General features: G+C 34.4%; 1 protein-coding gene and 1 long non-coding RNA gene across 2 annotated transcripts; both read left to right on the top strand.

Moving 5' to 3' along the window:
* Window positions 1-103: 103 nt before the first annotated feature.
* On the top strand, window positions 104-19,201 carry LOC134266255 (calcium-binding protein LPS1-alpha-like). Its single transcript, XM_062748477.1, has 9 exons — window positions 104-244; window positions 407-437; window positions 658-801; window positions 1,109-1,357; window positions 7,414-7,557; window positions 7,860-8,083; window positions 16,463-16,493; window positions 17,350-17,493; window positions 18,809-19,201. The coding sequence occupies exons 1-9, from the start codon at window positions 158-160 to the stop codon at window positions 19,138-19,140; spliced, it is 1,386 nt and encodes a 461-aa protein (XP_062604461.1). The 5' UTR covers window positions 104-157; the 3' UTR covers window positions 19,141-19,201.
* Window positions 19,202-21,903: 2,702 nt separating this feature from the next.
* LOC134266254 (uncharacterized) lies at window positions 21,904-23,046 on the top strand. Its single transcript, XR_009991931.1, has 3 exons — window positions 21,904-22,284; window positions 22,689-22,716; window positions 22,908-23,046. It is a non-coding gene; the product is annotated as an uncharacterized LOC134266254 (long non-coding RNA).
* The last annotated feature ends 231 nt before the right edge of the window (window positions 23,047-23,277 follow it).

The following is a 23,277-nucleotide window of genomic DNA, read 5'->3' as shown; positions in this document are numbered from 1 at the left end:
GGTACGTTCACTTGAATTTGTTCGAGGGCTCAGTGTTAAAGATAAATTAAAACCATCGGTCCTTGTATTGATAATTATAGTGACATTTAAGTGTCACAGCTATTGAGCTGTGGTATGGGTATTGATCTTAACATATGTCTGTTCAACCAATTTTTGTATGAAGAGATTTAAACTCAAGGTTATTCGACCTTCCCCTATTGAAATACCGCCATTAGCAAAGATTTTAAAAGATTATGCGGCTATGGTAAGCCATTTTGTTTACTTCTACCTGTATTTAGTTCTTTCATATTAGATTCATTACAAAGCCCTAGATTAACTCAGATTATCAGTAGAACTCTGATAAAAGTAGAGTGAAACTCCTAAAAATTACTCATATCATGTTTCTCAATTTTTTCTTGTATTTTAGGAGCCTGTCATAACCGATGAGCAAATAAAGTGTGAGTCATTATTATTTTACTTATTACACATATAATTAATACTATCGCTATAACAAGTAAACGCAATCTACATGTACATGCATGTAAATTTTTCTTTGATTTAGGAATATAGAAATATGCATAATATAGTAATTAAATTTTACTTTTGTTATCATTGTTGTTGTAGGAGAATATAACTGCAATTATAAGTTTATCTTTCCCTTTAATTCTTATTATAAAGTGTACCAGCAAGTGTTCAGACGTTTTGACAAGGATAAGAATGGTACGATATCGGTAGAGAACCTGGAAAAAGTCATGAGGGCCCTAGGACAGGATATTGCACATGACGACATTAAATCCATGATACAAGAGTATGACAGAAGTGGTAAGCTTGCACAATGTTCTCAATTTCTGGAAAGACTTTCATGACATCTAGAGTCTATGTAAAATCGAATGAACTCCCAAAAAATGACTCGAACAATTTTTCAAATATTAAAACACATATTAAATCATATAGGCAAACCGCAGAAAAGAGCTGACCAGTCAAAGAACAATTCGTGTTATTAATACTAAAAGCAAATCTTAAACAACAAGCTATAATAAACGGAGGTTTCCCCCTTTTAGACTGAGACTTATTATTAACGATCAGAGAAATTACAAAGCGATAACAGTATGGAGTTCTCTCATTTAAGCAAATGGTTTCATAAGCTACCTCGATTTCATGGAAATCATGGTCAAAAGAGGTGACCAGACAGAAATTATAACAGAGGAAGAACTCACAGAGGTGTTTAGTGTGTTCGACATGGATGGTTGTGGGACGATCACTGCTCATGATCTCCGGGAAGCGATGGCGGCATTAGGAAATGGTATTACGGAACAGGAAGCGGAAGAACTCGTACAAAAGGCGGACAAAGACGAAGACGGATTAGTTAACATATCCGGTAAAATAAATAGAACAGGGTATTTTAGCATACTGACAATAGAAACTTTTACAAACAAATACTATTTTTAAGACATTAATGTAATTAACGTATTTCTGTTTTACAGATTTTGTAAAAATGATGGTTACAACCTCCTGAAAGACATTTTTGTTGAAAAAGGATACGCAAGACGTTCATTTAACATCAAGTACTGTGCAATGTGCAATTTTTCATCTGTGATATAAACTCATACGATATACAACAAACACAAAATGCTATGTTCGGCGTTTGTTTCAGTTACATCTGAACAGAATACGCAGTGATAAATTTCTGCTTTGTCGATATTTTTATAGATTACTTAAAATCGTTTGTTTTCTTTAGATTTACTTTGAAAAAAGTGAGAAAACGTGTACACAAGTCTTGATTCCTAATATGATATGACTATCAAATGTCCTTATAAAAATATATGCGTTATATAATGATACAAGTTTATAAATGCTGTATTGCTTCCTTTCGCCAATTATATTACTAGACAATAGAGAGTCGGTCGAGGAGATTGATCATGTCTCGATCTGCATAATTGTCATACCCCAGCAATTAAAAAATATCATGTCATTTGAGAATAAAAAAAATCTCAATTTTTACATACAACTCTCATTTCATTATTTTCTTTTACATGTACTAATTTAAACAGTATCAAAAATATATTCCATTATTCATTATTGAGAAACTTTTTTCATTTTTTTTACTACCAATGATTTATGAAAATTTGCAAATTTGAAAAATATGTTTATTTTACTTGATATAAAATTCAAAATCAATGACAATTGAGTGAGGACATAATACACGATGAATTTTGAACTACCCTATGTATATCGGATTCCGAAAATTCTTACAAAGATACATTACGGGTTCCGGTAAAGGTTCAACCAAGCCTTTTTCGTTACTCCTCACTAAGATATTGAATGTAGTGAAGGAAAAACTTCAAGAGTACTGTTTAAGAATATATTCAAGAAGTGGTGTGAATCAGATGTGGATACTCAAAAATTTCAAAGAATTTTGGACAATTTGAAATCACAAGAATTTACCATAATCAACAGCTTAAAAACTTATGACTTTTCAACTTTATACACAACCATTCCCCACGATAAATTAACGTCCAGGCGTTTTGATATCATTTACAGCTGCTTTTTCAATAAAAATGGAACTCGTAAATTTACTTACCTTTGTTATTGGTCATTTGCAAAATTATTTTGTTAAAGCACGTTCTGATTGCACACACAAGTACTCTGAAGTTGACATCAAAGAGATGCTTGCGTTTTTGATTGACAATATCTATGTGGTTTTTGGAGACCAGGTATTCCAACAATCTTTTTGAATTCCCATGCGTACCAATTGCGCTCCGTTATTAGCAGACCTAAGCAGAATTTGTGCAAAATTTTATGCGTGGAAAGAAGAAAACACTTGCTGTGGCCTTCAACTCGACATTTAGATATATCAACGGCGTATACGTATTGTCAATCAACAATAATTGTCATTTCCATTCCTACGTCGATACGATATATCCTGGTGAGCTTGAGATAAAAGATACCACAAAGTCTGACACATCTGTTTCATACTTGGATATTTTACTTGAAAAAGACGTTAATGGTAATCTAGCAACCAAGCTATATGATAAACGTGATGACTTTTAACTTTTCTATCGTCAACTTCCCTTACTTATGCAGCAATACACCTTCATCACCTGCATACGGAGTGTATATATCTCAGTTGATTCGATACACAAGAGCATGCTCTACGTATGAACAATTTCTAAAACAAAGTAAATTATTGACAATCAAGTCGATAAAACAAGAATATCAGCAGTCTCGTTTAAAGTCATCATTTCGTAACTTCTATGGTCGATACCTTGTTAGCAAATACAATTTATGATTGAATCAAATGCTGACTGATGTTTTTCATACTTATTGTTAGTCCATCATTTATACATTGAATTGACGACGGATTTTTCCGTTATTTCTCGATCATGACAAGATGCACACGGCTGGTGTGACCGGTCAGCAGGGGATGCTAACTCCTCCATGGCACCTGATCCCACCTCTGATGTTTCGGAGGTCCGTGTTTGCTCTGATCCTATTTTGTAAATGTTTTACGGACTTTGATATTGAATACTGTTCGTTATCTCCATATTGTTCCCAATATTTCAATAAATTTTTTTTCTTTGACTCCAATTGACAGATTTGTTGACAAGAATTTAATTTATATTTTGATTTGTTTTGTACGGCGCCGCTGGAGGGCCAGGTAAAAAAATATTTTTATTTGTTCGGACAAAATAGAAATTCGTTCGGACGAATTAGTTATTTGTTCGGACGAATTAGATATTCGTTTGGACGAATTAGAAATTCGTTCGGACGAATAAGTTATTTGTTCGTACGAATTAGATATTTGTTCGGACAAATTAGAAATTCGTTCGGACGAATTAGATATTCGTTCGGACGAATTAGAAATTTGTTTGGACGAATTAGTTATTTGTTCGGACGAATTAGATATTCGTTCGGACAAATTAGAAATTCGTTCGGACGAAATAGATATTCGTTCGGACGAATTAGAAATTTGTTCGGACGGATTAGAATATATAATTCGTTCGAACGAATTTCTAATTTGTCCGAACGAATATCTAATTTGTCCGAACGAATAACTAATTCATCCGAACGAATTTCTAATTTGTCCGAACAAATATCTGATTCGTCCGAACGAATATCTAATTTGTCCGAACGAATTTCTAATTTGTCCGAACAAATATCAAATTTGTCCGAACAAATATCTAATCCGAACGAATATCTAATTTGTCCGAACGAATATCTAATTCGTCCGAATGAATTTCTAATTTGTCCGAACGAATATCTAATTCGTCCGAATGAATTTCTAATTTGTCCGAACGAATATCTAATTCATCTGAACAAATAACTAATTCGTCCGAACGAATTTCTAATTTGTCCGAACAAATATCTAATTCGTCCGAACGAATATCTAATTTGTCCGAACGAATTTCTAATTTGTCCGAACAAATAAAAATATTTTTTTTAACCTGGCCCTCCAGCGGCGCCGCAGTTTTGCATTCGCATTAATAAATTGAATCTTTTTTTAAAAGAAAATCTGAATTTTATATAATTTCGTATTTAAACATTAAGTATAACGAATTAAATTTGTATATATATTTAAGTTTTTTAAATAAAGAATATAATTCGTTTAAATGAATTCAACAGTTTGTAAATCGAATTCGTAAATCAGAAATGAGTTCGATGTAAAGAAAGATAACTTTGCGGAAGTTATTTCGACATGTGCTAGATACTTTAATTATTCAATATCAATTTCTAGTATCTTCAAATACCATTACTACTATTATGCCACTTTCAACTGAGACTTTTGGCTTAAAAAATTATCACAAAAGGTAAACTTACTTTTCACGTTGTAATATATATCATAGAATGAAAAATATGGAGATAATGAACTGTATCCAAGCTCAAGCAGGACAAACACGGACCTCTAAAACAAAAGAACTCGGATCGGGTGCCATGATGGAGTGAACATCCCCTGCCGACCGTTCACGTCTCCCATATGTTCCTTATCATGATCAGGAAATAACGGGAAACCTGTCGATAATTCAGTGTAAATGCTGGCCTAACAATAAGTATGAAAACCGTCAGTCGGCATTCTGTTTAATGATAGATTGTATTTGTTGACAAGGTCAGTGTATCGACCTTACAATTTTACGAAATGATGTTTAAATTAGAACTGTTAATATTCTTTTTTCATTAACTTGTTTGTCAGTAACTTACCTCGTTTTGTTGTTCATATGTAGGGCATGCTCTTGTGTATCGAGTCGACTGAGAGATGTAAACCAGTGATCTCTTTTGCAAGTGACAAGGGTACATGTATATTGTTGGATAAACATTTATCATTTTTATCATAAAGCCTAGTTGTTTCGTTAGAATTAACGCCCTTTTCCAGTAAATGAGTATACATCAGCAATTTAGAGATCATTTTTAACACCTGATTATCTTTCGTTAAAACATAAATTCGAGTATTTTTTTTATTTGATTAATATATGTATAGGTATTTTCCATTTTTGAATTTTCATGTTCTATCTTTCAAATGATTGAATATAATTGCAACTTAGAAAATATAGTTGAAAGGGTTCAGTTTTTCAATGAAGGCAAGCTACTAATAAAAAAGTCGATGCTTCGAGGGAATCAAAATTTCGCTTGATTTCAAACAAATTATCAGCCTATGGTTTCTTCGGATAACTGATTTGACCCATTGAAGACAAAGGACTCGCGGTGAATGTGACCGGTCGCTCCTAGCCCCATACCTAACCTTTGTTATCTCCAGGGGGTTTGTGTTAATGCCCTGTTCCCATTTTTGTATCCTTGTTTTTAATATTAAGCTTGATCACTGTGTTTATCTTCGCGTTTCAGCATATTCCGAATATTTATTGACATTTTACATGTATCAAAATGAATTTAAAGATAATGAACAGTTGCCATTGTAAAAAGTTCATTTCACCATTACACATTATATGATGGGTCAACATCGACCTCCGAAAACAGTGGTGAGTTTAGATTCCATGGAAGTTCAAGCATTTCAAGTTTTTCTCCAGTTACACTACCCTAGGATACTCTTGTCATGTTTAGGAAAACGGAAAAAAATTATAGACAATTCAATGCCAAAATAATGCTTTAAACAATTTGTATAAAGAACGTAACCCAACATTCGCCTCAACAACAAATTTTATGTGCAAACAAGGCCATTTATCAACCCTAAAATTAGCTAGATGTTGATTTGAAATTTGATTGTTGATATCCTTGTGAATACACGGCGTTGACGATATCTGGCTTCGTTTAGAAATTGAACACAAATAGAACAACCGCTTACTTATCGAACAAAAGAGGACATGCGTGTATAAGCTCCATAGGCAAGTGATATTTTGCTACAATAAGGATTATTAATGGCATTTTTTCATATATCAGTAATATTTTCATTGATTTTTATTCAAATAGTTTAATGTACCCAAGAGAAAAAAAAATTTAAACCATGAAATAAGCATGAAAATTGAAATTCAAAGTAAATACGGACATTACAAAAGGCTAAAGTAGCCTTTGAGATTTCTTGATGATAGTTTAGTAATAAACGTATATCTTTCGCTTCGTGACGACAGATACAACATTTACCTATTGATTAAACTATTTTGACAGCGAGCTCTACAAAATTTTCACACTTTTCAAGATATAAAAGCCTGGGTTTTAAAAAAATAAAAAGGTGTATAGCATATCGACTAGAATCCTAAAGCCAAAATGAATTGATTAAATTGATAATGATTAAACTCCAGAAAGTAAGACACGTTCTTCGTGTGAAATATTAGATAGAAACCCGTGCACCTTCCCAACTGTCAAGAATAAAACGGGATTACTGACTGCAGTTTGGCGGAATGGCGTAGAAGAGGGCTCTAAATACAACTGCTTTATTATCTTCATAGGAATGGTGAGGCGTATTCTTAAAGTCTTCATGAATATCATAAATATATACGGACATGAATCACAAGTTGTGAAGTATTTTATAATTTTAATCTTTTTATGACTATAATTATCCTTTTGTAGGCAAATGCTTGGCCAGACATATTAACTGATGAGCAGGTTACAGGTAGGATTATAATATTTTATATCTGTCAGTTTACTGTTCTTTGTTTGATTTCAGAAAAGATATAAGTACTAGGTTCAACCTTTTCAACGTATGAAATGTTAATAGAAAAACAGTATTTTTTCCCTAAAATAAAACATTTTAATTGAACATTTATATATAGACACCAAACATTTTCTATCAGCTTGTAACATAAGTTTTCTTAAAACCGGTTCATTAAACAGGGTCTGAAGAGACTGCAAAGTCCTTTCCTTTAAATACCTGAAAGCTTGGGAAAACCTTTTTAGTCAGTTTGAATGTGCTACTCATTTAACACATTATAGTTCAAGCCTAGTCGCATCTTTAAACTGCATCATATTATTTAATTTTTGAATGTTTAGAATTTCGAGCTGCCTTTGAGATGCTGGACACTAGAGGAACAGGGAAAGTGTCAATATCACAACTTCCTAATATCATTCGGAATATAGATCCAACAGCAAACCGCTCAGATATCAACAATATGATTAAACTTTTAAACAAAGACGGTAACGTTCTCTAAGTTAAAAAAAATTAAAAAAAATAAAAGTGTCTATGATAGTGATAATTTTTGACAAATTATTTAAAACATTTTACTTATTCTTAGGTATTCTAGAAATATGATGTTATCCATTAGATAATTGCAAATTTATCGTTTCATTATTAAATGCAATCGTAATACTATATGTGCAGACAACTTTTATTACCCTTGTGACGCCATTTTTATTTGTTTTTTCCCCGCAATACAATAACGTGCTTTTCGTGTCAAATGGATTTTTAATTGCAATTTTTTGCATTTGATGAAATATAGGAGAATTTGGATTCCATGAATTTGTCACTGTTTTGACACTCCAAATGCGACAAGCAGATATCGAGGATGAGTTACAAAGAGCCTTTAGAATATTTGATAAGGATGGAGACGGGTATATTACAGTCCGGGAACTCCGGCATCTGATGACCAATTTAGGTGAAAAGTACACGGAAGAAGAGGTCAGTGAAATGATACAAATTGCTGATCTTAACCAGAAAGGAAAGGTCGATTTTCAAGGTAATTTGTTGTGAATTATTTAGTTCACTTTCACACTAACAAAACTAGATGCTGTCATGAGACAGTAATACCCGCACTAAGGTGTTTGCCTCTAAATACACGCTCTTACATATTGGGCAGCTTTCCAAGGAAATAGTCAAAATAATTCTATAATTTACATGTATTAATCAAATTGATTATGAAATTCTGAGACCCTGTGACCTATAACTCAGAACCTCTTATATTTATTTTATACATGCTTAATTCATTATATACCTGTCTGAATTTTATAAATGATGTAAATTCATGCACGGATCTGTCGGGGGGGGGGGGGGGGGTCAGGACCCCCCCCCCCCCCCCCCTGGAATTTACAAGGTTAAAAATGTATATACTAAAACAAGGAAAAAGTTACAATGGACCCCCTTTGGAAAATGCAGATCCCCCCTGGTAAACACGAATATGTGTAAAATAGGTATGAAAAGTTAAACATTTGCGGCAATAGAAGTCACCACTACCCCCACCCCACCTCCACGATATAGGTTTTTGACGTTTGGGTGAGATTTACTTTAGGTTTTTTTTTTTTGGATTGTCAATTTCTGGGATAGGATTTTTTTTGACTGAGGTGGACCCCCCCCCCGGAAAAAAATTCTGGATCCGCGTCTGAAATTAGATTTTGATATATGTTTTGCTCATAATAGGACCTTTTTAAATTTACTCCCCCCCCCCCCCCCCCCTCGACACCACAATCACACAGCACATACTTTTTGGAATAGGCTAGACGGAAAAGGTTTGTTAAAATTTAATATCGTTTGTAATGAATTAATTTAAAATTTGTTCTTGTACTATACATGTGAACATGTACATTTCTACATTACATCACGTTGCGTCACCCATTATGATATTTATAGATTAAACACCATTTGGCACACCTCGGCCGATTCCCACTTCATCTGATAAGGTGACGGAATCGACGAAAGTTCGCCAAAATGGCACATGCCTGCAGTGTTGTGTGCATTGGATTAATTCATTTTGTGTTATAATTGGATTTATATTTCATGAAGTTTACGAGACACAGGGAGTCGGTAAGTACAAGTTTTAGTATAGTGGGGAGTAAAATACACCCAAACGATTAGGTTAAAGTTTAAAAAGGGTCAAAGATCATCGCAATGCCACACTAGACGAATTTCATATTGTGAAGTTATCTCCCGTTGTCGATGTGACATTCAGTTACTGCCAATACTGGTGCGGATCCAGAATTTTTTTCGGGAGTAGGGAGGGGGGTTCACATCTCAGTCAAAAAATTCCAGCCCAGAATTTCGTGACAAGCAGGAGAAAAAAAATGAAAACAAATAAAAAAATAAAAAAAACAATGATAGTGAGGTCAATGTTTTCTAAGTTTATAGGGAGACTCAGAGGATGTCAAGAGTCATTTTTTACTTGCTACAGTATATAGTCTTGTTTAAATAACAAAGCAAATGCCAGATGGGGGGGGGATTCCAATCTTCCTACCCACTTCCTGTCCCTGAAATAACAATCTATTTTGTGATTCCAGTTAAATAGTATATTTTTTTCCATTTGACTAATTATTATACATATTTTGTTTCTTGTGTTTATTATGTCTGTCTATAAGTCTGCAAAAATTAAATCCTAGCTAGCTTGCCCATAAGTTTTAAGTGGGATGGGCTATACATATAGCTTCCACATTTTATAGGTTTATTTCTTGTGACAATTTAATAAGACCTTTTATTTGGTTACCATTAATTTTTACCTCTGATCGCTTGACATGGGATACACATTTTTACAAGAAAAATACCAAACTTTAAACTCTGCCTAAATTTTAATCAGTAGGTGCTAGGGCTTTCATACTTATCATGAGATATTGTATTCATTTTGAACTGTCAACAGGTATAAATATGTTTGACCTTGACCCTAGAGTTTGAACCACTTAAAAAAAAAAATTAACCTTGGCAATTAACTTTTGAACAGGAATTACTAGAGATTTCTTTATTTAACATGTGCATTCCTTGTGACAAGACTTTCTTCTGATACTAACAATTTGAACCCTTTGACCTTGACCTTTGAGTTTGACATATATTTGAGAAACTTCAACCTTCGCCATAGGCTTCCATACTGGGACATCAGTGTTTCACAAACACATCTTATCTTCATTATTATTTGGTGGTGTCTCCATATGAGGGAAGATGTATTCACAACAAACAAACAAATTACTAAAGAAAATATAAAACATAAATATGTTGGTCATGCATATCTCTGCAGGAAAAAAACAGCTTTTCAAATACTCCAACCATATTGTAACCCTTTCAAAACACTCATTTGAGCTTTTTTGGTTTCCTTAGCATATAATGTCTGTCGTGACGTGTTGTCCATCTGTTTGTCTGAAAACTTTTTACATTTTTAACTTCTCTAGAACCACTGGGCCAATTTTACCCAATTCATATAGAAATATGTACATTTGTATGTCAGACTCAGTCCATCTGTCTCAAAAAATTTAACCTTGGTTATCACGGTCATATCTACTGAATGAGAAGAGACATTCATATTAAACTTATGTATTAGTATATTTACCTGTGAGAATGGCATGGGTTTTTGGGGGGGGGGGGGGGGGTTTACATGTGACCTAGAAGTTTGACCAACTTGCAAAAAAATTAAATTGTTATAAATTCTTCATTTTGAAAGAGAAAAGTTAGGGCATTCATATCATAATGCATGTTTATTATTACCTGTGATAAGACCTTTTCAAATAAATCATGACTTTTACACTGTGACCTTGACCTTGAAGCGATCAAGCCTAACCTACTTTTCAAAAATGTTGCATTTGCTTATAACTTTTGATTGAGATGAGATATGACTCTCACATTTGACATGTACATAAATTACTCATAAGAATTCAAGGTGTTCCCAGCATGCGATGTTTTTTTATGCGCCCTTATTTTTTCGGGGCGCATATTGTTTTTGTCCTGTCTGTTTGTCTGTTTATCTGTTTGTCAGTTTGTCTGTTGTCAAGTTTAACCTTGGCCAAAACTTTTGAACCGTAAGAGATAGAGACTTCATATTTGGTATGCATACTCCTCTAATAAAGTTCTTTCAAACGAAATCAAGGTCAATGACTTTGTGACCTTGACTGTGACTTATATGCTAAAAATAGGTTTTTCAACTGTTTGTCATAACTTTTGAACCATAAGAAATAGAGACTTCATAATTAGTATACATACTCCTCTAATAAAGTTCTTTCAAATGACATCAGGGTCAATGACCTCGTGCCCTTGACTGTGACCTATATGCTAAAAATAGGTTTTTCAACTGTTTGTTATAACTTTTGAACCATAGGAGATAGGGACTTCATATTTGGTATGCATACTCCACTAAAAAGGTTCTTTCAAACAACACCAAGGTCAATGACCATGTGACCTTGACTGTGACCTTTATACTAAAAATAGCTTTTTCCACTTTTTGCCATAACCTTTGAACCATAGGAGATAGAGACTTCATATTTGGTATGCATACTGCACTGATAAAGTTCCTTCAAATGACATGAAGGTCAATGACCTTGTGACCTTGACTGTGACCTATATGCTAAAAATAGCTTTTTCCACTTTTTGCCATAACTTTTGAACCATAAGAGATAGGGACTTCATATTTAGTATGCATACTCCACTAATAAAGTTCTTTCAAACAACACCAAGGTCAATGACCATGTGACCTTAACTGTGACCTTTATACTAAAAATAGCTTTTTCTACTTTTTGCCATAACTTTTGAACCATAGGAGATGGGGACTTCAGGGGTCGACACTAACTTTAAGACCATAGTTGTCAGCAGGGCTAGCCATTTCTAATTTCTACTAGCCCTGTTCATGTATTAGTTGTCCAGCAGCCGAAGGCTGGTGGCCGAGTCGCGAAGTGACGAGGGGGTAGGTGCGGGAGGGGGTTTCCCCCTCCTGCTGGTGGGGGTACAGGGGGCCTCCCCCGGGAAATTTTGAAAATATAGATGCCAAATCCTGCATTCTGGTTGTATTTTGGGTAAAAATTATATGTCACTCTATGATTGTACCGAAGACATTTTTTCTATTAAAAAACAACATTTAAAATCATTTATGGTATTTCAAATCACCTTTAAAGTTTTCATTTTGACTTACAAAAATAATAATTATGTTGATAAAACATGTTTGAAAATAGATTTAACAATTATCAGGTACATTGTGTGTATTTGATAATTATTTCTGTTGCTCTGAGTGAGTATTTGGTAAAAATCTTAGTAGTCCTGCAGGGCAAGTTTAAAGGCATGTATAGTAGCCCGAGCTCAATATTAAGTTGTCCCGGGCCAGCGGGCTACCGTTAGTGTCAAACCCTGGTCACTTCATATTTAGTATGCATACCCCACTAATTAAGTTCTTACAAATAACACCAAGGTCAATGACCTTGTGACCTTGACTGTGACCTATATGCTAAAAATAGCTTTTTGAACTTTGTTGACGCCGGGCGCATAGTTTTTCACAAACACATCTTGTTACCCCTTGACGTTGATGTTTTACATAATTTTCAAAATATTTAACTCTCCTAAAAGATGATTAGGCATCTGAGTAACATTAAGGAAGACTTCAAGGAAGACAGGGCTTTTTGCACAAAAAACATCATTTTCCGACCCACATTTGACCCCCCGGGGCAAAATCTAAATTCCAAAATCTTACTGCATATCTACATGACCCCACCAACCATCTCCCAAAAGATGATTAGGCTGCTGAGTAAAATGTGAGAGGAGATCAGGGAAAACAGGGCTCTTTGTATGAAAAACGTTATTTTTCGACCCCCATTTCACCCCCCGGGGCAAAATCAAAATTTCGAAACCTTACTGCACATCTACCTGACACCACCAACCATCCCCCAAAAGGTGATTTGGCTGCTGAGTAAAATGTAGAAGGAGTTCAGGGAAGACGGGACTTTTTGCACAAAAAACGTCATTTTTCGACCCCCATTTGACCCCCCGGGGCAAAATCAAAATTCCGAAACCTTACTGCACATCTACATGACACAACTAATCATCCCACAAAAGATGATTAGGCTGCTGAGTAAAATGTAAGAGGAGTTCAGGGAAGATGGGGCTTTTTACATGAAAAACATCATTTTTCGACCCCCATTTGACCCCCGGGGCAAAATTAAAATTCCGAAACCTTACTGCACATCTACATGACACCACCAACCATCCCTCAAAAGGTGATTTGGCTGCTGAGTAAAATGTAGAAGGAGTTCAGGGAAGACGAGACTTTTTGCACAAAAAACGTCATTTTTCGACCCCCATTTGACCCCCCGGGGCAAAATCTAAATTCCGAAACCTTACTGCACATCTACATGACCCCACCAATCATCCCCCAAAAGGTGAATAGGCTGCTGAGTAAAATGTAGAAGGAGTTCAGGGAAGACGGGGCTTTTTGGACAAAAAACATCATTTTTCGACCCCCATTTGACCCCCCGGGGCAAAATTGAAAATCCAAAACCTTACTGCACATCTACATGACCCCACCAACCATCTCCCAAAAGATGATTAGGCTACTGAGTAAAATGTAAGAGGAGTTCAGGGAAGACGGACTTTTTTGCTTAAAAAACGTCATTTTTTGACCCCCATTTGACCCCCTGGGGCAAAATCAAAATTCCGAAAGCTTACTGCACATCTACATGACCCCACCAACCATCTCCCAAAAGCTGGTTAGGCTACTGAGTAAAATGTAGAAGGAGTTCAGGGAAGACGGGGCTTTTTGGACAAAAAACGTCATTTTTCGACCCCCATTTGACCCCCCGGGGCAAAATCGAAATTCCAAAACCTTACTGCACATCTACATGACCCCACCAACCATCTCCCAAAAGATGATTAGGCTACTGAGTAAAATGTAAGAGGAGTTCAGGGAAGACGGAGCTTTTTGCTTAAAAAACGTCATTTTTCGACCCCCATTTGACCCCCTGGGGCAATATCAAAATTCCGAAAGCTTACTGCACATCTACATGACCCCACCAACCATCTCCCAAAAGCTGGTTAGGCTACTGAGTAAAATGTAGAAGGAGTTCAGGGAAGATGGAGCTTTCTGGACAAAAAACGTCATTTTTCGACCCCCATTTGACCCCCTGGGGCAAAATCGACATTCCAAAACCTTACTGCACATCTACATGACCCCACCAACCATCTCCCAAAAGATGATTAGGCTACTGAGTAAAATGTAAGAGGAGTTCAGGGAGGACGGAGCTTTTTGCTTAAAAAACGTCATTTTTCGACCCCCATTTGACCCCCTGGGGCAAAATCAAAATTCTGAAAGCTTACTGCACATCTACATGACCCCACCAACCATCTCCCAAAAGCTGGTTAGGCTACTGAGTAAAATGTAGAAGGAGTTCAGGGAAGACGGGGCTTTTTGGACAAAAAACGTCATTTTTCGACCCCCATTTGACCCCCGGGGCAAAATCGAAAATCCAAAACCTTACTGCACATCTACATGACCCCACCAACCATCTCCCAAAAGCTGGTTAGGCTACTGAGTAAAATGTAAGAGGAGTTCAGGGAAGACGGAGCTTTTTGCTTAAAAAACGTCATTTTTCGACCCCCATTTGACCCCCTGGGGCAAAATCAAAATTCCAAAACCTTACTGCACATCTACATGACCCCACCAACCATCTCCCAAAACCTGGTTAGGCTACTGAGTAAAATGTAGAAGGAGTTCAGGGAAGACGGGACTTTTTGGACAAAAAACGTCATTTTTCGACCCCCATTTGACCCCCCGGGCCAAAATCGAAATTCCAAAACCTTACTGCACATCTACATGACCCCACAAACCATCTCCCAAAAGATGATTAAGCTACTGTGTAAAATGTAGGAGGAGTTCAGGGAAGAAAAGTGTGACAGACGGACGGACGGACGGACGGACGGACGGACGGACGGACATGAGTAACAACAATATACCCGAACTTTCTTTAGAAAGTGCGGGTATAAAGAGAACATATGTTAGTTACACCTGAATTTATTATATGAAATGGTTATTGCCAAAGTTTAAGTATCATTTGCTATCGTTATAGGCTACAGATAGTCTTCCTGCCAATGAAATAGTTCTTAAATCTTTATTTTAAAGTATTTAAAACTTTATTACTTTCAGATTATATAAAGCTGGTGACACAGTCTTCAAGACATGATAGCTGAGATAGGATGATTGCGACGCAAATTGTATTTATTTTCAATAAATGAAAACGGATTGAAGAAAAAAATATCTATGTGCATTAAATATGATCGATATTTAGTTCTAAAGACCATTTTTCTAGTCATTATGGAATAAACTGGAATTTTCTGTTTTCTGTACATGAACATAGGAAAGTAAATACTGTCAAACAACCTCTTTTGCTCTTCTTTGAATCAGTTTTGTGTTCAGCACTGATGGATGCCATTTTTAAATTTCTTCTTAGTAATTAAACTCACGACTCTGTATTATTCAATTAAATGCAATATAAGTGCTTGTATTACAGATATGTATTTATTTGTCCCGTCAGATTGATCGAGTCAAAAATGTCAATCAATTTTGTGTGTGTCCCGTGTGAAAGCGTTCGACAAAATATTGATGATTTCTTTGTATTCAAGGTTGGGTCACGAAATGGTACAATTTCAGAGTAGTGGCAGGAGAGGAAAGATTGATTTTCTTGTATGATATACCTTGTCAATTGCTTATTTGGTTTCCACTCGTATAATCGTGTAGCCATTGATCACAGGTTGGCAAAGACATAAGGAAAACTAAAAGTTGCTTTAATTTTAAAGAGAGTGGCTTCGCCATTGATTATGAATATACTGGTCAAATAAATTAGTTTACAGAAGAAAAGCTTCAGTCGGAATTCTAAATGTACCAAATAAAATGGTAAGTAATAATTGGTATTTAACAACAGTTATTAATGACTTTGATAATGTTTAATTTGAGATTATATCTTTTTTTTTAATATAAAAAATAATCTAATAAGATTACGACTACTTGATGCGATGTGCTGTGATAATTTATCGCATACAAAAAGAAAAGATATTTTTCTTTCGAAAAGTGAAAGAAAAAAATAAAGATTTTGATATTTTAACCACGGGGAGTAATTGGTAGAAAATTTCAAAAGTCGTTGAAGTTAATGTAAATATACTTCTAAAGTTTCTTATGGAAAATAAACAAAAGACCTAGGAATTTAAATGTATTTACAGAGTATTTTCTTTAACTTGTAAACATAACTTTAAACAGGTTTTAAACCTTGTAAGTAATGAACTGAAATACGAAATAATTCACGTAAAGTTCCGAAAGCATTGCCATTTGTCTATGTATTTCGTATTACCAATTTTTCATAGTTTTTGCATTTTTGTATTTTCCAGGTTGAAAACCTAACAGAGGAGCAGATAAATGGTACGTCTTAGAAAACATTTATGAAAAAATTTTAAAATTTGGACTTGCTGAAGTTACATAACCTTAAAAAGAGAGAAAACTAAGTTCATTTACAAGACTGATCATGGAAAAAATGTGAGATTTCTTGGATTGATTTTTTTTTTAGCTCTTCTGAGCTGAAAGCTGAAGTGAGCTTTCCTGATCACCAAATGTGCGTCGTTTGTCCGTCTGTAAACTTTTCATGCTTTGAAGTTTCAACATCTTCTCAAGAACCAATATTAATAGACCAATTTTAACCAATGTTGGTACAAACATCCTTATATTATATAATATAGAAAGAGGGAAGTTTAATTATTAAAATAGCAATATTTCAATTTCTAATTGTTTTCTCTGTGACAACTCATTGAAAATTAGTTGACTTGATTTGTTAATCATTCTACCGGAATGTAAATTTCGCTAAGCGATAGGTCAGGGACTAAAAAGGTCTAATATGCATGTATATGTAAATTCGTGCGTCTAGTGTACCTTTGTGTTAACGATGAGGAAGCCTAAAACGTATGAAAATCTTGTGAGACTGTCTTTGTTTTTTGACGTCAGTGGGCTGGGACTATTGAATTTAACATGGGAGGCCTCATGTAATTTATATCTATTAGTATACATTTTTAAAATCTTAAGTTATAGTTTTCTTTTACAATGAAATGGAAATATAAGGAATCGGTGTCTAGTTGTAGAGTATGCCAGGGCATCAAAGATAGTTGGACACGCGGGATAATTTGCATTCATAACGGACTAGACAGTGATTCCTTAAATATCCACGTGCTTACAAGATCCATCTGATTATTTTATATTTTCGTATTTGTTGTTCTCTTTGACTCAGACATTAAAGAGGCTTTCTTGGTGTTTGACAAGGACGGGGATGGGACGGTTAGTACGGAGGAACTGGGGGCAGTGATGAGGTCAATGGGTCAGGACCCCACGGAAAAGGAGCTTATGGACATGATTGCTGAAGTGGATGTTGACGGTAAAATAAGAAAAATGATAATAAAATGCTTGGATCATGAATAGAACCTTTTTTTATTTTAGACCTGTAAAGTACGTTATAAACTTTTTTTTGCCCAATAAAAGCCATATTTTGAAAATCTCTCGATAAATTTGTAGTTTGGATTAAGATTCTTACTAATTATTCTACTTGTGTTTATGACGTGATAAACTATTTGATTATGCTGTTTCTTTTTTTTTTTACAAGAAAGGGGTCAAATTGAAAAGATTTCGTTCAATATTTAGTAAAGAATTACTGAGCATATATTACCAAGGAACAATATTCAATGTGTATTAAAATACACATTATTTATATATTTATAAAAGTTATGGTAAAACACGTGTGTTTGTTTTGTATGCAGATTAAGTCCATCGATAAAGGAGATCGATTGGTTGTTTATTTGTTTACGGGTGAATAGGTTGAATCCGTGCTACGCATGATTCAGACACGTATAAGGTAGATTTTCGGGTGTTTTAAGTTATTCGAAGTTCGCTGCTACATTGCAACAGACTTATCCCCCACCCCACCCACCCCTTCCAGTATGATCGATATACTGTACACGTTAAAATGTTAGTTTTAATGTTGACTGTCGCTTTATTTGTTTCTTTTTCTTTTGTAGAATGATTTGGATTTCAGAAGTTAAACTAAAGACTGTGCTTTGTATACTGTATACACTTCATTAAAGTCTGTTGCACTCGCGCATGCGAGCTCATCCTATATAAAGTGTTTTTGAGTTTTATTTATAAATAATTTATGTTCGTTTGAACTGGTGAATTTAGAACATAACAAAAGACAAGAGTTGTTGCAGTTTGCACTAGATGACTTTGAATTTTTTTTTCTCTCAAGTTATCAAACATCTTGAATCTCTATCTCCATGGCCTCATATGTAAAATAAGACGCCATAGTTGATGAAAATATTGAGTCGGCAGATATTCTTCAAGTTTAGAACATATTCATAGATTTCTCCATCAAAAATTTAAGGGGCAATACTGTTCATATTGGAATATAGTCCTTTGTAATTTTTCCTTTGTTTCAACATTTAACCATTTTGTATTAAATTGACCAGTTTTAGATTTGAATTTATTGCTTTATTCACAACCCTTAAAGAATGTAAAGGAAGTATTTATCTATTTTATCTTGAAAGTATGATTATGTTCTACAATATTTTATTGAAACGGTACTTAATTATATCATAGTTACAGACATATTTAAGTATGTTTAAAAAACTATAGCCCATGATTTATTTTAATGAAAGGCATTGTTTGCAAACTGCTACAATTTATATATTTTTAATTAGGAAACGGTGACGTTGAATTTGACGAATTTCTACAAATGATGGCCAAACAAATGCAGTGTACAGATTCTCCTGACGAATTAATTGAGGCCTTTCAAGTGTTTGACGAAAACAGAACAGGATATATTTCAGTGGCAGAGTTTCGAAGCGTCATGACAACGCTGGGAGAAAGACTTACGGACGAGGACGTGGATGAAATGATCGTGGACACTGGATTGGGGGGCAATGGATATATTCGATATAAAGGTATCATTGTGGCAGGAATTATTTCCTCTTTAACACTGTTCTTTCATCAGTGGCATTCTCCTTCTGCAATACCTCAAACGTTAAATTAATTGATCACTAAGAAAATGGGAAATCATTTTTGCAAAAGTTAATAAGAGCAGTTATCTATAAAGACTAAAAAATCTATACGCATATATTCTTTCGCAATGTACATGCATAATGATATGATTTCTCAGGGCGGAGGAAAACGTTAACCGTAAAACAAAATAAGATCAATGTTTGCAGCAAATTCTTATAAGAAAAAAGGTAAAATAAATTCTTTTAAAATGGTTTTAAACATGGGGAAATTTCAAGTTTAACGGTTAAGTTTGCTTTTTTTGCTTTTAAAACCTGAGGTCCAGTATCAAAGTAGTCTTTGGAATGATAAAGAACTCTAACTGCTCTCTGATCCTGAGTGCAATTCACCGGCATACGGCACGTGACGTCTCTACACGAGTGAAAAGAATTCGAATGAGATATAAAACATAATATTATTAATCATTCAATAAAAACAAGTAAATCTCACAGAATTAAATCATGAATCATGAATTTTATTGTTATGGTCAGTTTTCTGTACAATCTTGAAACCCATGCTCGGACAGCAAGACAGTTGCAGTTCCTTGGACAAAATGGTTGACAATAAGATGGATTTGAAAATAAACTTTATTTGCCCAAGAAACACTTTATAGCTATATGAACAATTTTCGGCCATTTTGTTCCTTTAATAACTCTAAAAGTGCACAAAATAAACAAAAGTGCACAAAATAAACAAACATATTTTTCTTTGAAATATAAAAATGTCTACAAATAAGAACACAATTTACAAAAATGTCTGAGAAGTGATACTGCGACCGTTATTATTAATAAAGAGGGAACAAAGCATATTCCTTATACATGTACTGCTAAAGAGATTACAAAAAATTGGTTTCTTTCAACAACAAAAATTGGTTTGAAACGGGCTTATTATTATTTTTCTTTTTGTTTACGTTTACAAAAAATTGCAAGAAGTGGTGTCTTCTTAATGAATAAATATGTATATTTTTGGTTCAAGCAATTCTCCTTTTTGTCCCCCGCTTGAAAAGTGGGGGATATTAATTTGGGTTTGTCCGTCCGTCCGTCCGTCCGTCTTTCTGTCTGTCTGTAACGCTTTGATTTCCACACGATATCTCGAGAACCCTTTGAGCTTTTGCCATGAAATTTAGCATAGCAACTCTCTATAGACTAAAAAAGAACCCTATTGATTTTGAGGTCAAAGGTCAAGGTCATAAAGAATCAAATTCTGTCTGTTATAACACTTTCGTTTCCACACGATATCTCTAGAACCATTTGAGCTATTGCAATGAAATTTTACATAACAACTCCCTGTGGCCTAATGAAGACCCCTATTGATTTTGATGTCAAAAGGTCAAAGTTCAAGGTCGTAAATTTATACATTCTGCCTGTGTGTAACACTATCATTTCCGGGCGATATTTCAAGAAGATTTTGAGCTTATGCAATGTAATTTTATATTACCAAAACTCCCTAGGGCCTCTCTCACCCCTCTCAAAGTGCCCCGCCCCGTTTGTTTTATTAGTATGTATAGTATTACATGTCGCTATTTTTAGCACAGGGGCATGAGGAGAGTTATTGCGTATAAAACAGGTTCTCGGCGGACTTTATGTTCTTATTACATCTATTAGAACTGTTTAATAAAGGCTAAATAAATCAAACACCATGGATTGCGTAAAATTTTGAGAATACCGAACATGAATATATACATGTATGTGACTTCAGTTCTACATATACATTGTACTTAGTACCATGCAAGGCGATTCAATGGTCTAGTGGTATGTCTCTCGCTTCACATGTGAGAAGGCACGGGATCGAATCTCGCACGATCTTTTTTTTTCAAAAAAAAAATACTTTTCTTTTTTTATTACTAAATGATAGTATTCATCATGTAAAATGAGAAATTTATGAGGTTATAAAATCACCATTACTATGTGATAAATATTCCATATAAAAAGAATCTTCTATACAGTCACATAATAAAGAATAAGCAATCAAATCTTTATATGCATATTGACATACATGTATTTTATTTGCTTCAGTATATATGTATACATTTAATAATTCTACAAATTCAGTCAGGGGGATCCGACTTTTTCCCTAAGCGGGGGACACGAATTCTCTGAATTAGCTTGTATTTTGTGTATTTAAACGACCAAAGAGACGTAACTCAAACTTTCCATAACAAATTTTGTCTTGATATTTTTTTTTTATCTTTCAGATTTTGTGAAGCATATAACGTCAAAATAATAATTTGGACATTGATTTGAATAAATAGTTATAGATGAATGGCTTGTTTTCATTTTTACAACATTGTGCAAGTGAAGGGTGAAATATAGGGAGATAGCGAAATGTATTCAAGTTTAAAAGTCCATTTAAACTATACAAAATTGGAGCAGAGCAAATACGGTCATCCAAAGAAATCAGAGGTGGAATCAGGTGCCATGGAGGAGTGAGCAGTTCATGCCGACATGTCACCCACACCGTGTGTTCCTTGTAATGATCGGGAAATAGCGTAAAAATCCGTCGAAAATTCAGTGTATATATAATACTGCTGAACTATAAGTATGAATAACGTCAGTCAGCATTTGACTTAATAATAAATTGTATTTGCTGACAAAGTCATTGTATTAACCATAGAACTTACGTACATATAGAAGCGAAAATGTAACTTAATGTCTTTTGTTTCATAGAAAATTTTTGATACACTCCTTGAATCAAGATTATGTTATAACTCTTAGCCAAAGAGCTTTCCCTTATTTGAATCAAATTTAAATGCACCTGTACATATTCACCACTTAAGAGGACGATCTGTTAATTGCAACGATTAAATAAACTGTTTTATTTAATTATGCTAGTCCGGGTTTGGAGACCTCTTAGTGTACATTGAAAACTTATGGTAAGACGATATGGTCGGAGCGACAAGTTGTCTATCATATATCGCCAGAGTGCCGTTAGTGAAATAAAAAAATCTCCATGAGTTATTTAAATCCTGTAAGATAATGCTAAAATAACAACCTCACTTTAGTGAACCTGTTGGACTGTGAAATATTTTAGCGACGTTTGGTTTTTTTATTGACATTAAATCGATAGAGGAAAACAATTCTTGGCCACTGTCGTGAAATGAGAGAACATAAAAAGATTTGTCCCCGATATTCCTAGCATGGTAAGTAATTTTATGCATATAAAATCTGTATAAATATTTTGATAAGAACTTTTATAACTCTTAATCGCTATTAGATTCTACAACGTATTTACATTTTTTTTTTTACATTAATACATGTCGCAATTTCAAAAGAATAAAGATGACACCCATAGAACTATGTGTTTTGACAAAAGATATTAAACTTTAGGATCGAAAGTTCACATTCAATGAAAGCGATAAACTGATGGGATATAAGCCTATTGTCCATGATTTTTATTAAGGTTTATTTTTACGTGTTGTCCTGAAGTTAAACATGACGTACAGGGCTCAAAGTCGAATGAAAAAGAAAGTTAAGGTATAAAATTTCCCTTCTAATTGCTCAAATTAATGCATTTTTATCATTTAAAATGTTATTTGTTTTTCAGGACTCTCTTTCACCTGAACAAATTGCAGGTAAGTGGTAATGCAACACTATTCTGTTCGATAAAAACTCACGCAGTCTTCTAATCTTGCAGTTAATGCAAAAACAGTTAAAAAGGATTAGGAAATTCTGGAGACGATGATTAACATGTAAAATTCTTTTCGTTGTGAAAGTGGAGACAAGTCTAGTAAAACGGGTAAATTAACATTCTATATTTTTACAGAACTTCGGGAAACCTTTCTCCTTTTCGATAGGGATGGAGATGGCACGGTGAACTGCGAGGAACTTGGGACGGTAATGAGACAATTAGGTCAAGAACCTTCAGAGGAGGAACTGCGACAAATGATAGCGGAAGTTGACGAAGATGGTTAGTAGTTTTATATCCATAGAAATTTTAAGCAAGATGATTTTCTATATTATTGCCCCGAATAGAAGATTCTGAGGAATAGTTTTTGACCTGTCCGTCCATCTGTCTGTCTGTAAATCTGTTCGTCTATTATTCCACAAAAAACTTAAATCTTACCTATCGGCACTTTTGATTGGTTGAAGATATCTTTTATATTAACAATTATATTTCTTTTGACAAGACCTTT

The sequence above is a fragment of the Saccostrea cucullata genome, unplaced genomic scaffold, assembly GCF_032062105.1.
Source record: "Saccostrea cucullata isolate Sc308-1 unplaced genomic scaffold, CSIRO_AGI_Scuc_v1 ctg10389, whole genome shotgun sequence".
NCBI classification, from domain to species: domain Eukaryota; kingdom Metazoa; phylum Mollusca; class Bivalvia; order Ostreida; family Ostreidae; genus Saccostrea; species Saccostrea cuccullata.
The sequence above is the reverse complement of the archived record's forward strand: the minus strand, read 5'-3'. Positions and strand labels throughout refer to the sequence as shown.